The following is a 17858-nucleotide window of genomic DNA, read 5'->3' on the forward strand; positions in this document are numbered from 1 at the left end:
TTATGCACATTCCTCCGCATTGCACATAAAGCAACCTATTTTTTTTCCTATAGTCTTCTCCTTCCCTCTTCTGGCCGCCCTCCCTTTGCTCACAACGCCCACCTGGATCTGGATCTGGTCTCCGCAGTCCGTGCTTTCAGCTGGGCTTGAGCCGTGCTGCCGTCCAGAAGCTGGTCGAGCCGACCCGCCACCGGGGAGAAAAGCTACCGGGCTGCGCTGTGCTGTTTGTTGGTCCACACGATGCGTCTGTTTCTGCTGGCGGTGCTCTTCTCGTGCTCCTGCGCGCGGGCCGGCTGCGAGCCGAAAATCGTGAACATCGGGGCCGTCCTGAGCCAGAAGAAATTCGAGCAGGTCTTCAAAGATGCCGTGGCCCAGGCCAACCAGGTCTACGGCAGGGACAAATTCAAGCTGACCGCCATCTCCGTCACGCACAAGCCCAACGCGATCCAGATGGCTCTGTCCGTCTGCGAGGACCTGATCTCCAGTCAGGTAGGAGCATCAAACACCTGCTTCCACTCTGCTGTGAATCACAGCTCCAAGATGATCCGTACTCTTCTACCACAGTGTGTGTTATCTGCTGCTATACACTTTGTATCTGTATGTGAACAATCCCTGTGCTTTGCCATAGAAAGTTGGTGCTGTATACATGAATCAGATGTGTTTCTCAGTTGTCAAGTATATGCATAAGAGCAGATTGCCATGACTAGACTGTCATCAATCTTGTATCCAGACAAAACGGTTGTTTGTTTGTCCACTCAGCATGACCATTTAATCACATGTATGAAAACACACACAGAGAGCAGCCAATCTATTATTACAGACCTGCCATTTGTCCAATTTGGCATCTAATGCTACACTTAAACCCCCCAAATTAATCCACTGTGAGTGCAGCTGAAATCCTGTCAACTCCCCACGGACCCTTCTGCTTTACAGACAGCCAAAAATAGGCTTTGGTTTGGGGCATTGTTTCAGATGAGAGGGCAACTGTGCATTTCAGGACACACATCTGCAGACCAGTGAACTGCAAAAGGAGCCAGTGAGGGGTGAAAATGCTAAATACGTCATTTACAATTAACAACTTGGGGTCCAATGTGCGTGTGATGCGTGATAGCGTTTTGGCATGAGGAGGAGGCTGAGGATGGATTGAGCAAGCAGTTTTCTGCACGCCGGCCTTTAGGCGTGGATCACTCAGTCAACTGCAGTTTGTATGATATGATCCAGTCAGTGTTAACATGGGGGGGAAAAACTGTTTTGCTGCAGTGAGATAAAACCAGAGCCTGAATGCAGATTTTCCAGGGGAAGAGTTTCCTGTCAACCACACAGGCGTAAACATTTCAACCATATGTGCTGCAGATCTGAAAAACAAACCTATGTCATAAGTAATGCATGGTGCGTATGCCCCTTTGAGAATAGTTAAAACACTGATGCATACTCAAACGCACCGACCGTCCTCTCATGTGATGATCTACATGGCCTTTTTAAAAAGCGCCAACATTATGTCACAGCGTGTCAAGGCGCTTTGCTCTCACTCCTGTTCCTCCTACACACATAATTAAACTTCATGCAAAAAAAAAAAAAAAACACGCCCACAGCTTCAGTGTTGCTTTCATGTCCTCGGTCCTCTGCTAAGTGTAAAGACTCTAATTGATACAGGCTTGGAGAATAATACTGTCGCATCCAGTCTTCTGCCACCCTAAGCATGAGAGTGCAATCCACCCGTTCAGGCTGTGCAAATTACACCAACCACGGTTCATCTCACCACAAACACACACACACACCTTTTTGTAAATGAAACATAATCAAACCTAATTTGGTCAGGAAGTGTATGGTAGGTTGCATCAGATGAGACTGAGGCTCGTAGGCGAGAACAGTCACTGAGAGGGAAAGTCTGTGGCAGATGGAGGAGGAGATGCCTGGGAGCAGTCCTTGGAAAATAGACCTCATTTTTGACCCAACCATACGGACCACTCATATCCAATAATCCATGCCTGCACAGCCACGCCAACTTCATTCCCCCTCCTTCACATCTCTGTGGCATCTCCAACGGCCCAGCTTTGACTGAGGCACACGCAACTTCGCCTTTGGGTTTGTTTCATGCAGGAATAAGACTAAACCAAGCAGCCACAGATTAATATCAGTCTGCCCACACAGTGACAAAGAGAACGATTTTTATTCGCTCCTCTGTTTCTCTGTTATGAGTTTATCCCTGACTTCAACTCATAAAGATGTTTGCAGTTCATAAGTGTTATTTTTAACCTGCTATGCAGTATTTTAAACCGACCGCTCGCTGCACCTGCTGAAAGCCTATAGTGTATTTAAAGTACACACTACACACATGTTTAATTTATCTGAAGGCAGAAAAAGAGATGTTTCAGCCAAAGCTGAAGGAAGACGACTGCCCCAGAGCTGAGATACAGTGAGGCGATTTGTATGTTAGATTTATTGTAAAAACATCTATAAAAGGTTGTAAATAAATTTGCATTTATTCAGTCACCAAACTAAGATGAGGACCACAGGAGGCCTAACGGGTCTATGGCTCACTTTTTCACTTAAGCAGGTTACTCAACTGATGAAAGCTTAATGCTGAAACATGTTTTTCTACAACATTATTAGATAAACCTTTTATAAAGTATACTTTATTATTAGATAAACCTATTATAAAGTATAGTTTATAAAAGGTTTATCTAATAATGTTCATATTGTTATTCTTATAAGCCAGGATAGCAAAGGCTTAACTTTTCACTTAAGCAGGTTACTCAACTGATGAAAGCTTAATGCTGAAACATGTTTTTCTACAACATTATTAGATAAACCTATTATAAAGTATACTTTATTATTATATAAACCTATTATAAAGTATACTTTATTATTATATAAACCTATTATAAAGTATACTTTATAAAAGGTTTATCTAATAATGTTCATATTGTTATTCTTATAACCAGCCAGGATAGCAAAGGCTTAACACAGCTGAGTGGAACGCATTGTTTCCTGCAGTAAGTGCAGGAACAGTTTCATACAGATTGAGTCTTTCTCTTGCAGGTCCATGATGTTTGCATTGTAAGAATTTAGATATGCAGCCCTTCTCTGTGTTACTTAAACATATCCTGTGTAATGATGATGTTTTTTGCAAGGTATGCTTTAGTCCTTGGCATGATGTATGGTAGAATTACACAACTAAATGTAAAAAAAAGACAACTGAAGAAAGAGGAAAAAGCCTGTGGTGTATTCAAAATGGATGCTTGTACGTGCTTATTCCACGATTACTGGTATTAACACTTTGTATGAATGCCTGTGCCAGAGTGACAAAGTGTTCTTCTTTGGTGTCTCTGCAGGTCTATGCTATCCTGGTGAGTCACCCTCCCCAGTCCAATGACCACCTCACTCCAACGCCTGTCTCCTACACTGCAGGCTTCTACCGCATCCCCGTGGTCGGCCTCACCACCCGCATGTCCATCTACTCAGACAAGGTGAGTGATGGATGAGAGAGATGTAAAGAGAGACAGAGAGAAAGAGAGAGAAGAAAACAGGAAGGGAGTGAACAGAGAGTGGAGTAAGGAGCTCCCCTGGGGCAGCTTCAAAAGCTTCTCAGATTAAACGTCCCATCACTGTCCATTAGGGGAGCTGTGATTAAATGGGTTTCCAGCTGAAAATTGAAAGAACATCATTAATAATGCCTCTGACCTGAGTAATGTTTTTATGAAGTGAAACCACTAAAATAAAACTTTAAAGCAATCACATAAATAAAATGCCAAAGACTCAATTTAAAGTCTGTTAAGCGACATCTGAGCTAATCTCACAAATGAAAGGACATCAGAGGCATTAAATCCAGAGATCAGCGTGTCTCTGCATGGAGTAAAGGATGATGAAAGCATTTTAATGCTTCTTTAAAGGATGTTTGTCCAATAAAGATTAAATTTGACATTTGTTAAAGAATTTTTTTTTATCATTAACATGGTGTCACTTTTTTTAGAAGAAATTCCACTTCAAGCATTTCAGCTTTTAGTATATGTGCTGTCAGTATATAGTTAGAAAAGTACATTACATGGTCGTCCACACTTTGCTGAAGACGGGATTTGAGAATCGAGCTGCGAGAGATTTGTTCCCATTCAGCCACGGCAGCATTAGTGAGGTCCAACACTGATGTTGGCTGATAAGGCCTGGATCACAGTCGGCGTTCCAGTTCATGCAGAGGGTGTGGGAGGGAAACAAGGTCAGGGCTCAATTCAGGCCACTCAAGCCCTCAGAAAAAAAATCCTTCAAATTAAAGAATAGACTTTGTTCGTGTAACCTTCCCTGATTATAATGAAGCAATTTGTCTGCACTGTTCAATTAGCCTTTATCACTGTTACACGATGTGACGTTGCTATGGCTATGATTTAAGATGCAGAAATAACTCGGTGAGGGTTGGGGAAACATCATGGTCTGGTGTAGAGAAATGATCTGTGTTAAAAGTAGCCTACTACAGTATGGCTTTAAAGAAGCTATTTGCAACATTTGTTTCAGCTACATAGCTAACATTAGCACTAGCCTAATGGTGCGTTCGAGATAACTCAGAACTCGTAATTTCCCTGTTGAAAACTCCAAAGCGTTCAAGACGCACCACGCCAGAGTAATCAATAACATTATTGTTTTCCACAACATCACTAATCTGTAAGCGTAAGTTTGAATGTATTTTGGCATTAAAGATGCATTATAATTGATGTTTTTCCATTGGCACTGTGGTTCTGCACTGACGCAGATTGTTGTGTGACATCAGACAACTGATTCTTGGATAAGTGGGTAGTTCTTTTTTTCTCCGACTTTCTCGAGCGGGAGCTCCGACATCGGATGGCGTTCGAATGCACTTTTTCAAGTAGGAGGTCGGAAAATCCTGGGTTTGGAGTTGTCTCGAACACAGCATAACAGTTGTTCAGTCTTGCCAAGAGCTTCATTGTGTTTCCAATACAAGAGGTTATGTGTCCTCTGAGAAGCGCTGTACTGTATCTTCAGGGCAGCCTGGATGCTGCAGTGTCTCACTATCAAAGACTGACGTGACTTTTCAGTTGTCGGATGAGTTTTGCTGCCTCAGATAGATAAAGATAGCATAGCATCAACTGATTTAACATTAGCCCTCACCCGAAATCAACCCAAACCAGCAGACAATGAACCACGTATTAGCTAAATTAGCTCAATAGGTGACGCTATACTCTTGAGTCCACCAGCCACACCACAGCTAGCTGACTTTGGTGTGAGAAACAGAAAGATGAGGAAAGTAAATGACTGAAGTTTGATGATTAACCTTACAACTTGTCTTCTAAACTTTCAAATAAACAGTTTTTAATGTTCATGTCGGCTATGTAGGGGATCATCCCTATGTTCCCCGGGTCCTATGTTCCCCGCTGTGTCCGGACCAGGTAACATACGACCCTTTTTTAGAAAAAGGGTCCTATGTTCCCCGCTGTGTCCGGACCGGGGAACATAGGACCCTTTTTTAGAAAAAGGGTCCTATGTTCCCCGCTTTTCCCCAAAATGACCCGGGGAACATGCAGTTTTTGTATCCATACCTGGAAGAGGAGTTGTGACTTTGCAGATTTTTGCCTATTTTTGAGTGAGAAGTTGAGTTGTGACTCTGAGTGAGAAGTGGAATTTCCCCATTGGTTGGGTTTAGGCAATGAAGAAAGGAGTTGGTTAAGTTTAGTATAAAGACCAGGTAGAGGCCAGATAGAGAGAGAGAGCCCAGATAAGTAGAGAGAGTCCATCGACCAACAACAGCGGGGAACATAGGACCCTTTTTCAAAAAGAGGGTCCTATATTCCCCGATTGGGGAACATAGGTACGCTCCCCTATGTAGCAATAGCAAAATGTACAAATCGCTCCTTTAAAGTTAGGAGGCCTTTGTCGTCATTGAAACGAACAATCTTCATGTGTAAGATTTCAGTGGACATTCAGTGGAGCTAATGGAGCCTTGCTCAAATCACAACAGCCCCAGGAGTCAGTGTTGTCCGCATGTTATCTGGCTAAAACTTATGTAACACAATTACAACAGTATTGCATGCGAAGGCTTAAGTAACCTTTAAAAAGGCCACAGTCTGCCCTCATGAGAGGATTTGTCCCTAATTTCTGTGCTGCATGAGATGAGTCATTGATTAAAAGTTACGTTGCTGTTAACCCCTTCTTTTCCGGCCTCCTCCTCCTCCTCAGAGTATCCACCTGTCCTTTCTGCGGACAGTCCCTCCCTACTCCCACCAGGCGCACGTGTGGTTCGACCTGATGCGCGAGTTCAACTGGAACCACATCATCCTGATAGTGAGCGACGACCACGAGGGGCGGGCGGCTCAGAAGAGGCTCGAGACTCTCCTGGAGGAGAGAGAGACAAAGGTGAGACGCTCCAGCTCCCTGGGGCTCCCACCCTCCCCCCACAGAGTGTGTGAGCATGAGCGTGCGAGTGTGTAAGGTTTTTTTAAAACCTCAAAAGGTCTTCTATGTATGTAACTGTTTTCCTTTCTGTTATGTGGCTACATCTCTTTCTCACCATTGTGTAAACATTGGCTAACATGCCTAGAGACATCAACAGCGTCTAATGTGGTCTAATCTGACAAAAGTTTGTATGTTTATTTGCTCATCTTCACGTTGCTTTTCGCCATAGTCCAAATTATCCTGTGTCTATCCACAGTGGGAGCCAAATAGTGGACTTTAACGTGGGGCTTTGCAAACCATCACAGAGTGAAGTGTTGAGCCGTTTTCTCGGGGCCCGTGGTAGGAGTCAGGTGTTTCTCTGCTCTCATTATTGGACACAGAGGGCTTGTGTTTATTGCACCCCGCTCAGTCATGTTCTCGAGATGTTTTTCGCCTTTTCAGATAGCGCTGATGCATCCATTTTAAGTGTAGCTCTGAGCTGTGTATGTGGGTCAGTGAAATGCTGATCTTCTTTGAGCCAAAACAGACTTGAGACTGCGATGATGATGTGCGCCCTTTAGGAACACCGAGAGAGGGAGAGACAGAGAGGGAAAAAACAAGTGCTATCCATTTCATCCATTCATTTAATAAGATGAAATTACCTCGGGATATGCTTTTCCTTTATACTCTGTCATGCTTGTCGCTCTCCGGGGCTCATTGCTGTAATTGTGCGCCTGGATGAAATGAGTCCTGATTCAGAGATTTAATTAAATCAGAAGATGAGGAGACGCTGAATGTGACACACACCCGAGGTAATTCGCAGGAGGCAGCTACAGTTAAAGCGCAAGCTGCTTAAAGTAAGTGAGTGGGATCAGTATTGATCAAAAGCCACGGCTAGAAAAACATTTCAAACATTTGAATCAATCACATTGAATCATGCATCTGCATCCACACAGTTAAAATAATTACTCTCACAGTCAAATCACCGAGTGGTGACTCATATCCCGCACTGCAGAGGAGAAATTGAATCCGGGAAGTTCTTTTTTTGGTTTTTGGATAATCTGAGTTTGGATCTTAGAATGAACCCATCTGTGCAGCCCATTCAATCCCATAATGCTCAGAGAAGTTGCCTCAACTCTCTAATCGTGTAGCTACATAGTTAGTTGGGACTGCAGGGCCAGCTCAAGCAGTTTTGTGATTCGGAGAAGGATTAATTTGAAAATCTCCCCAAATGTGAACTGCAACAATTGAACTGAAGCCCTTTAAAAGGTTATCATCCCACGAAAAGAGCAAAACTACAGCATCTGTGTAGTACGCAAAGTCTGATCCAGGGGCCTCAGGAAGTAGTCAGACCCCACCACATATACTTCTGTCCTAGATTTGATTTTAAATGGATGACATAGCCCATCAGTCTACGCTCAATAACCCACAATCTGAATGTGATGTTTTTCAAATGTTTTCAAATATAGAAAAAAATATAGAAAGTATTCAGCCTCTTTGCTGTGGTTACACAAAGATATTTCAAACTGGTCTGTACTAGTCTGAATTATTAGCTTCACTCACTTCAGTCTAATGCTGCAAGAAAATAAAAGACTCATTTACACCAGTAACATCAGAAACTTTTCCCCAAGGCTAACTCAAGTCTAAAACCGAGGTTACCATGGTAGCGTGATAATCAGGGACACACTGTACTGACTAGTAGGACTGTAATTTGTGGCTGTTGGAGCGAGTGATGAGTGGGAAAGAGTGTTTAGACAGCGAAATTAGATTTCACGTTTTATTATTTCACTAACGTCTTTGTAGCGGTTGAATTCTTCCAGAAGAGAAACATTTTCTGGCAGGGTAAGAGGGAGCTGAGCAGCTCTGCAGTTCCTCTGGCAATGAAAGGTTTTATTTTGAAAAAAAAAGAAAAAAGAAAATTCTGTTTGCTTTAATTGTCCTTGGGCTGTGACTGGAGTCCACCTGTGTCAGACTGAATTGATTGGATAGAAATAGTCCAGAGAGGCACAAACCTGTGCACATAAGGTGCCACAATTCACACAAAACCAAACCATTAGTCCAAAGAACTCTCTGTGGATCTCTGCAATATCATTTTGTAGTGAGACGAAGGTAGCTACAGAATCACTGCTGTTTTTGTGTGATCCCTTCAGCACAGGGGCCAGTTTTACTCTGTGTCTGTCATCGTCATCTCAGCAGCACTCCTTCAATCAGGTAGTAATCAGGAGCAGCTAGAAAGAGGCCACTTAAAGTAAAAGACCTATGACAGCCAGGGTGGAGTTTGCCAAACGTCATTTAAAGGACTGTGAGAGCACAAGGACAAGGCTTTTCTGCCGTGATGAGCCATAAATTGAAACCTTTGAGAGGAACTCTAAACACCAGCATGCACAGCTCAGCTCATTCATTCATTCATTCATTGACCTTTATTTAACCAGGCAAAATTGCTCTTATTGAGGCAATGGTCTAGTAGGAGGTGAAAGCTCTCCTACGGGGCAAAAGGGAGAGGGGGACAACACTATATAGACACACATGGGCAACAGTGACATATAAAACATACTGTAGTGACAATTAATTTGACATATAACAGTGACATACAACATAGCGGCAGTTGATTTGACATCAACCACGGTGTAGCATGGTGGTGGCTGCATCATGCTTCAGTGGCAGAGTCAGGGACACATGTCAGGAGTTAACGCAGGGTGAATGTTTAGTCAAATAAGGTGAAGTCCTAAATAAAACCTGGTCCAGAGTAGGCTACACAGGACCTGAGACTGTGGTAAGAGCACCACAGTGATACAAAGCATAGAGTCAGAACAGCTTCAGGACAAGTCTGTGTCTGTCCTTGAGTGGCCTAGACTTAAACCTCATAGAATATCTGTGGCAGCTCACAGACACATCTCATCCAGTCTGATGGAGCTGGAGAGGATTGCCAGGAAGAATGGGACACACTGCCTGAATTCAGCTTAAAGCATGTAGAGAATAACCCATGAAGAATATGTAGCTGCCACAGTAGCTTCTGTTAACGACTGAAGTTTCTGTATTAGATTTTTGCAAGAATTTCTAAAAGCATGTCCATAATTGGTTATTGAATGATGGGAGAACTACAAGTTTACATTTGTACCCAACAAATGCCTGTTTACTGCCATTTGATATCATTTCCTAAAAAACAACAGCATCAGGAACACAAAACAATACATATTTTGAGTCAGTTTTACAGATTTATGTCTCGAACGTCGTAGAGACAAATGGGCCTGGGGCTCAGAGCCACAGAAAGGGTGGAGACGTTGTAAAGTATTGATAGATGAATTTACACATTGTTGGTTTTGGTCTGTTTGTTGGATTTCTTCAGCATTTTTGATCAATTGCCATCTCAATTTGGTGTACAACCCTAAAATGCTTGAGAGATATGAGGATGTTGGTGTTGATTTGATTATTGGCACAGTAAACATGAAAGTTGCACCTTTTTAGATGAAAAAGAAGACTGCAGTCAGATTTCTTTCTGGTGTTTAAGTTGCTATGCGTTGTAGTTACCTCTATTTTTATTTTTTTTTGCCTGCCATCCCATGTTTGTCTCACCAGGAGCAGGATAGTGAAAACTGTTCCAGCTCTAACTGTGTATTGTTTGGATGACAGTGTCGGCTAAACACCTAAACTGTAAATGCATAATAGCTTTAACTCTCTCAGGTGACGGTGGAAGATGTTAGTTTGGATGTGGCGGTTTACAGCTTGACACATTATGCTCTAATTAAAGGAGAAGGGTGTTATTCTTGATAAGCACTCCGATGTGCTGCATGAACTCAGTAGATTGACATTATTTTTAGCTTCATGGCAAGTCATTAGCGAAGTCGCAAATGAGGTCGCGGGGGGATCACTGTCACCAGCAGCAAAGAAGCTCTGGACACAGTGGACTTAGTCAGAGTGCAAATGTGGCCAACACAACATGAAATATTAATGCCTAACTCAGGATACAAAAATAGATCGCCCAGAAAAACTCTTAAGGGAAGAAGACAAAGGGAGGGTTTTTGTTCTTTGCATCGCTGCTGGAAGATACACACTGAGTATTCCTACAAGCTGCAGATACAGAAACTCTCTTTTTATGATGTTTATGACAATCTGAATGGAAGATACTCGATATTTACAAAGTGATTACAGCAATATGAGTGACAAAATGAAATGTGTACAAAATGTGTAGATATCTGTTTCTTTTTTTTTTTTAACTTATTTTTTTATTTGACACATACATACATACAAACATACATTTAACAAACACCAAGGAGATGTATATTATATATAGTTACACTTGCTTGAAATTCTTGTTGAATATATCTTTGCAAATATCAGTCTGTATTCTTGTACTTGTACGTCATATTTCCCATAGTCCATTTCTCATCTCGTAGATATCTGTTTCATGCAGGTTTGTTTTATCATTGATCTTAGTGTAGAAGTGGAATTAGTTGAATAAATGTAGCCCCACCTTAGATAAATATTGTAAATAAGCACATGTCATGGACACCTGGTTATGTTTAAACATGGTGGAACAAACTCGGAAAGGTATGTAATTGTGGTGTTTGGGGGTCATTGCCCAGAAAAGGTCAAATTTAGGCAGAAAGGCTAAATAAACTGAGTTGGCAACTCAACAACAGTATAATGCTACATGTAGCTGAAATAAAGCTTGTATGTAGTGAATCAGGTTAATTCAGTGTTCACTGAGGTTCATGTGCTGCTGCTGCTGCAACAGTCATCTCAGAAGCCGGATGTTTATGTGGTGAGTGATGTCACAGATCGTTTTACGGTAGCTGAAATCTCAGTAAAACTTTTGTATTTGGTGATTTTGTCAGATGATGTCGCGACTGTAAAATCTGGATTTTAGTAACAGCTCGGAATTGACATGTAGTTTTAATGGGTCACGTTTCAGTTACTATTTCATAATTGTTCTGTTTTGTGACAACAGAAACATAAAGAGCTGTAAATGAGAACAGCTTTATGGAGAACTCATCTGTATTCAAATCCTGTATGTGAGCACAGAGTGGAAACACAAACAGATGAGGTGCTGAAAGCAGATGATGTGGACATGACATGGTCCAAGCCTTGTAGCTCAGCTGAGTTTATACTGACTTACTTTGCTTTATCAGATGCTGTAAATGGTACAGATCACTGATGGCTGCTCAGATATAATCAGCTGACTGCATGCACCGCATGATAAGTAGTTACATTGTTCTATAGAGACAAAAAGTTTGGTAGCAGAACTACAACTTTGTTCCGCTAATTGAATAATAGGAATCCATTTACTCCACCTGCTCCATTGCTTAGGCGCCTATGACAATTACGTCTCCATGTTTAATATCAATAACTCTAACGTATATGCCTAACAAAAAGATCTCAGTAGCTTCAGGCTTTAAAAGCTCTCAGTTGATGTAAGTGGACTTCCTGCTCTATACTATATTTATTGTGAATTTTCTTGTCAGCCTGAATATTGAAGTGATGCAGGGCCTTGTGAATGGAGGGCATCAGGCCCAGAGTGCACTGAGGTGTGAACTGTGAAGTGAAGCAGCTGTGCAAGGAATTCTGTGAAGCAGAAAGATGTATTTCCCTGCAAAATGGCTCCCTGTCTGAGGCAGGACTCCTGAGTGGCTCCAGAACAGGACTGACATCCACAAGGTGACACCTCAGGTGTCTGAGTTAAGAGTCTGTCTCTAACACATTACATAGTAGATGTATTAACACTTAGTAATCGTCATGTCAGTGGTTCCAAACCTTTTCCAAATCACAGCACACATGAAAATCTCAAAGATGTAGATGACTAACAATACAGACACCAAATAAATGCTTTTTATTTCTGAACACTTTTTCATTAAATGATACTGATGGAATATTCAGGACTGAACTGGATGCAATGGAAGCTCAGTTTCCTTTTTTTTGTTTGACAGGGGAGAGATCACTCTCTCTCCTTCTTTTTTTTAATTTGGATATTCTTTACTCTTTTTTCTTTTTTCTCCAATTTTTGGATATAATCCTTCAGCATCCAATCGACTTGAGATAATAAAAGCAAAAACATTAAAGTTCCTGCCCTTGGTTTACGACAATGATAAATAGGATAAAAAAATATTAATACATACAGTATTTTCACCAAAATTGCACTGCTTTTCAAATTGTGTGTCAGACCACTTACTATATACATTCACAGCCCACAGGTTTGGAATCACTGCTTTCTACTGTACTATATTATTTAAGCTGTTACTACAGACTATGTAAGATTTAATATGTATTTTTTGTTTTCTGAGTCTGAGATCTTCCTGGAGCTGTGTCACCACAGTACACATTTTTCAACAGCTGTGAGCAAAGAATACATTAAAACCCAGGAATAGTAGTAAAGTATAGTCAACTGTTACTTTTCCACTGTGGACACACTTTATCTGTCCTCAAGACCAGTATACAGCAGAATTAGTCTGTAATATTGAACTGGAACTCGCTTTAGACTGTTTGCAGGATATTGTGACATAAGAGTAATAAAAGAAACTGATGTGAACTGTTGGCTTGTGTAATTTAAGCTCAATAGCTATGTTTTACGTTTGGATGCTCTATGACCATGACAACATGATGATTATTAAAAATAAAACCATAGAGATTACACTGTAGATCAGTTTTATGGTCTTGCTCAGATAAATTATAGACTATACAGTATAAAGAACTAGCAGCAGCTTCTGAATTGAGGCCAAAGAAAGAAAGAAAAAGAAGTCACCTCAGCAGATGGTTGAGTACTTTGGCAGTTTTTTGCTATACTGTTTTGCAACTTTTAATGAGCTTGTCATCTTAATCTTTAGGGGGCCAGATGATGTCATTTCATTTCGGACTTAATGGTTTAAGTTTTGATTATCAGATCTCTCTTGATGGTCGTCATGTTTGTGAAATGATACATTAACAGATGTGACAAAGCATCTAATCCAATTGTTTTTTAGAGCTGGTTGAAGCAGGTGAATCGTCGAATCATTTCTGACTGTTGATGCATCAACTGTAGTGAATAGTTCACAGTAGTACTTTATATTTTTAGGATTTTTTAACTTATTTCAGCATGTGTGGTCATCTCTGATGTTCTTTGCAAGCCCCTCTGTTAAAGATCCCAATTTGAAGCAGAAAAGTGGAGATTTGTTGGAATGCTTTACTGCCCTCCATTTTCAACTGTTTATAATATTTTTCTGTGTCTGCATATTTTCTCTGTGCACATTACTCATCAGAATAAAAAAAGGAACTATGAAAACCTCGACCAACTGTCCTATGACAACAAGCGAGGACCTAAGGTATATTTGCATGGTCAATGCACGCCGCCCACCAACTTTCCAATCGTAGCAACTAGAAACCAGCCCAAACCAGTCACCAGCCGACCCAGAAATGTCCTTCTCTTGGTAGCACGTGTTTTCTTTAATTTTTTACTTTGAGACATTTCCCTATGATTTAAATGAAGAATGGTTTTGTTATGAAAAATCTATAATTTTCGGTCATTACAGAAAAAAAAAAAAAGAGATCAATGAACAGCGCCTCGCTTTTATCATTTTCATTTTCTCCTTCAATAAAGGAATGCATGTACTCAGACCACACACACACACACACACAAAAGAGTTTGCAAGTCCATTCCTTTGTGGAGAACCGGTAGTGTGGGAGAAAACCGTTTCCCAGATGCTACTTCCTCCTGTTCTGTAGCACTTCCCTAGTTTTCAGCAGTCTTTTTGTTGGGGGAAAACGTCCCCCTCACCCCCCTTCACCCGTTTTTAGTTACTGGTTGCATTGACCTTCTTCTTCCCCCTACCTAACACATGCACGTCCTTCTTTGGAGCCTTGATAACCCTCAGTTTGCATGCAAACAAATGCAAAAGTTTTTTTTTCCCTTCAAGCTTTTTTTTTTTTTTTTTTTTTTTTTTTTAGTTCAGCCGGTTCCCCTGGATCGCTTTCCTTTTTTATCTCTGTCTCCCGTTTTCAAACAAAATCGGCCAAGCTCAAATCAAGCAGGTAAAAGGCAGCATGGTGTCTGAGGTGGGGAAAAGTAGCTGGCTTGACCTTTCTTATGCCCCGATCACAGGCAGAGAAAGTCCTCCAGTTCAGCCAGGAGACTAACTTAACTGCCCTGCTGCTGGAGGCGAAAGAGCTGGAGGCCAGAGTCATCATTCTGTCGGCCAGGTGAGATGTCCACCACCATCGCACACTCAACCTAACGTTTCTACCATATTTTCAGAAGAAGCAAAGAGGACGGGATCGTCTGATAAGTTCTATGCCCTCCAGTTTCTAGCTGCACCAATATAAATGTGCTTTTATTCACATATTATAAGACATATATGTGATATAGATAAATATAAAATGATTATTCAAATAACAAGTAAGTTAAAATGTTATTGTTTTTCTTAAATAACATTAATAATATAACTTTGGTTGTAAAGGTGATGCTTTTTGTCTGTGCTTTCAAGACTAAAATTAGTCTACTCTGAAATGACATGAAGAGCTCTACAGTGGAACTAGATACTGAACATATACAGTATGTCCAACAAAGTGTATTTATCTGGGCTCAATAGATAAAATATTAATACAACAACTCACAAAATTAATTGAATAAATGTAATAATAAGAAGTGTTGATTTGTGACAGTAGGACATTGTCTGGTGAAGCTTCCTTCTAGTAAAAGACTTATTAAAAACACCCATAAAGTCAAACTCTACTAGTCCTCCGACACAGTTGCCATAGCAATGCAAGCTGTAATGATATCATGGACTGAAAATCCAGTGTGTAAGAGGGGTCGCCCTACATCCTACACATGAGCACTTCAGCTCTGAGACAAATTGCCTTCCCTTGAGATTCCTTCCACAACTTCATTCAGGTGAACTTAATTCATTGAGTAATGTGTGCGCTTGTGTGGGCTTTTACTGCATATGCTCTCTCCGGGGGACAGCTTCTGATTTGCGATGGCATTATACCAAATACATTTTATAAAATAAATTGAATGCCCCCCCCCTCCCCTCCCATACTGAGGAACAGCCTTCCTGTGGACCTCAGGTTAGCTGGCTCTTTAACAAATTTGAAATTTCTTTTAAAATCTCTCTCAGACAAACAGTGGTGCACCCATTTGATATTGTTTTTCAAATACCATGGGCAACAGGATTTTACTTTTACTTCTATTTTATTCTCATTAAATGGGTCACTGTTTTATGTATCTTAAATGATTTGATATTTGATATATAGTAAAGTTTATTATCATTATTGTTATATACTACTGTGTTACTGTGAATTTGTAATTCCCTGTTACCACACATCGGGTGTCTCCTTAAGCAGCTCACCCAGCTCGCAAGATTTCCATCCCACAATGACAATACAGCTTGACATTGCTTCTGAAAGTGCTTTGATGTAGAAAAATGATCTCCTGTCTGTTTCCTGCGTGGTAAACTCCAGTGAAGAAGATGCTGCTGCCGTGTACAAGGCTGCCCGATTCCTCAACATGACGGGCTCGGGCTACGTGTGGCTGGTGGGCGAGCGGGAGATGACGGGTAAAGCCCTGAGCGAGGCGCCAGACGGTACGTTCATCCAGCGGAGATCAGTGGGAATACCCGAGTTAACCCCCGGCTTCACTCTGAGGCCGATCATAACACATACAGGATTAAAGAGATTAACCGTTTTAAACGGTGGTTTGCGCCGCACAATTAACTGTATGGTGGTATGGTATGTTGTGTGTTGTGTGAGCATTTAAACGTTTAAGCACTGTGAGCTTAAAGGTTTAAATGTAATGTGTCCGCACTCGGCTTTCAGTTTAAATGTGTATGTCCTGGATTATTCAAAGGTAAAAAATCATTGTGCTCTTTTGCCGTATTAATACCCTGGTTTCTAATGAGTTATAAAGGGAGAGTTTTGCAACAGGTAACTGATAGACTGGTAAGATACAACAGACTTCTTCCTCGTTCTGTCTGGGTTCTTTTTTGCACAAGTCTCTCACACTTTTTTATCACTTTCTGGTCACAAACGTTGAGCGTCCTCCCCACAGGCACTGTCTATAGCACAACCAACCCCAGAGCTGTTGTTTTGTCCTGTCCTGTCCTTGTCCCATCTCTTCCACCTCCACTGCAGCTTCTTCCAGGAGCCTGCAAGACTGATGGACCTGGTTGCAATCAGAAAACTTAGCTGAAGTTGGATTGTTGGTTTAAAGTTAGGTCTGATGGTATTTATGTTTGGTCCCCCAACACATAATGTTGTGTGTGAGTGTGCAGAAACTGGTAGGGCCACAAAAAGACAGATCCAACTTCAAGGGACTCTTTAAACATGCTGTAAAAAGGTCATCAGTGGCAACATCAGAAAAATGATCCATTTATTTCCGCTGCTTCATCTCATAAATGACACAATGTGGATAGTTTTTTCTCCAAGAGTCTAAGAGGCAATGAGGATGGATCATGCAACTGATGTCTGACCTTTATTCAGGATGTCTAAACTGGAGGCCCTATAAGTTTTTTTTCTCATCTGTGCATTGCAAAAGGATCCAGGGAGGGTGAAGTTTGCTCCGGTCAGTGACTGTCTTTCTTGTTGGCCTGGTCTCAGGTGTGATCAGCCTCCAGCTCATCAATGGGAAGAATGAGTCGGCCCATATCAATGATGCGGTGGCTGTGGTGGCTCAATCCATCCAGGAACTCTTTGAGAAGGAAAATATCACAGAACCTCCGAGAGGATGTGTGGGCAACACCAACATCTGGAAAACAGGGCCCCTTTTTAAACGGTAAACGTTTACTCGGTTTTTATTTTTAATTCTGTAAATGTTAGAGCAGTGGTTCCCAACCTTTTTTGGCCCATGACCCCATTTTGACATCACAAATTTCTGGCGACCCCGTCAAGCAAGATGCGCCAGCTCAGATATTTTTATATGCTGCATTTTATTTGAATGCGATTTATGTTCGAGAAACTGAAAGTATAGAATACAGTTGTTTAAGATTGTGTGTGGTGTTTTTAATCATAATTTTAAAAAGAATGATAATTAGTTAAAAAATATTTTTATCAGTATTTTTTTTTTTTATCAATTAGACATTTCAGGCGACCCCATTTGAATTTCTGGGCGACCCCACATGGGGTCCCGACCCCAAGATTGAAAAACACTGGGTTAGAGGTTAAATTGGTGTTTTTTGTTTGGTTCATACTGAACGGGGCGCCCTACCCTGGGTGATACACAGTTGAATGCAGTGTTGCATTCCTAATTAGATCACACACAGTATCCATGCATGAACACATCTGCTCTGATTCAAATAATAATCTCTATTTGCTCGCCACAGGGTGCTGATGTCATCGAAGTACCCAGAGGGCCTCACAGGACGCGTTGAATTCAACGACGACGGCGACAGGAAGTACGCTCACTACAGTATTCTCAACTACCAGAAGGCTCGGCTCGTTCAAGTTGGGATTTACAACGGAACGCAGGTAAACTGAGAGACACGAGCGACTGTGAGGCGGTTTTATAGGACGTTCCCTTA

General features: G+C 41.4%; 1 protein-coding gene across 5 annotated transcripts in view; it reads left to right on the forward strand.

Annotated features, from left to right (window-relative positions):
- Positions 1 to 240: 240 nt before the first annotated feature.
- grin1a (glutamate receptor, ionotropic, N-methyl D-aspartate 1a) overlaps positions 241 to 17858 on the forward strand; it is a gene marked incomplete at both ends in the record, with an annotated part of 36680 nt that continues 19062 nt past the window's right edge. For 3 of the 5 annotated variants that reach the window (XM_083983183.1, XM_083983184.1, XM_083983186.1), the window contains 8 exons: positions 241 to 489; positions 3336 to 3470; positions 6184 to 6360; positions 13608 to 13670; positions 14447 to 14544; positions 15805 to 15926; positions 16939 to 17113; positions 17661 to 17805. In XM_083983183.1, coding sequence (XP_083839309.1) covers positions 241 to 489; positions 3336 to 3470; positions 6184 to 6360; positions 13608 to 13670; positions 14447 to 14544; positions 15805 to 15926; positions 16939 to 17113; positions 17661 to 17805 — 1164 coding nt within the window. The remainder of the gene's footprint in view (positions 490 to 3335; positions 3471 to 6183; positions 6361 to 13607; positions 13671 to 14446; positions 14545 to 15804; positions 15927 to 16938; positions 17114 to 17660; positions 17806 to 17858) is intronic. The other 2 variants (XM_083983185.1, XM_083983187.1) reach the window with 1 other exon arrangement.

The sequence above is a fragment of the Trachurus trachurus genome (genome assembly GCF_905171665.1).
Source record: "Trachurus trachurus genome assembly, chromosome: 12".
Classification (NCBI taxonomy): domain Eukaryota; kingdom Metazoa; phylum Chordata; class Actinopteri; order Carangiformes; family Carangidae; genus Trachurus; species Trachurus trachurus.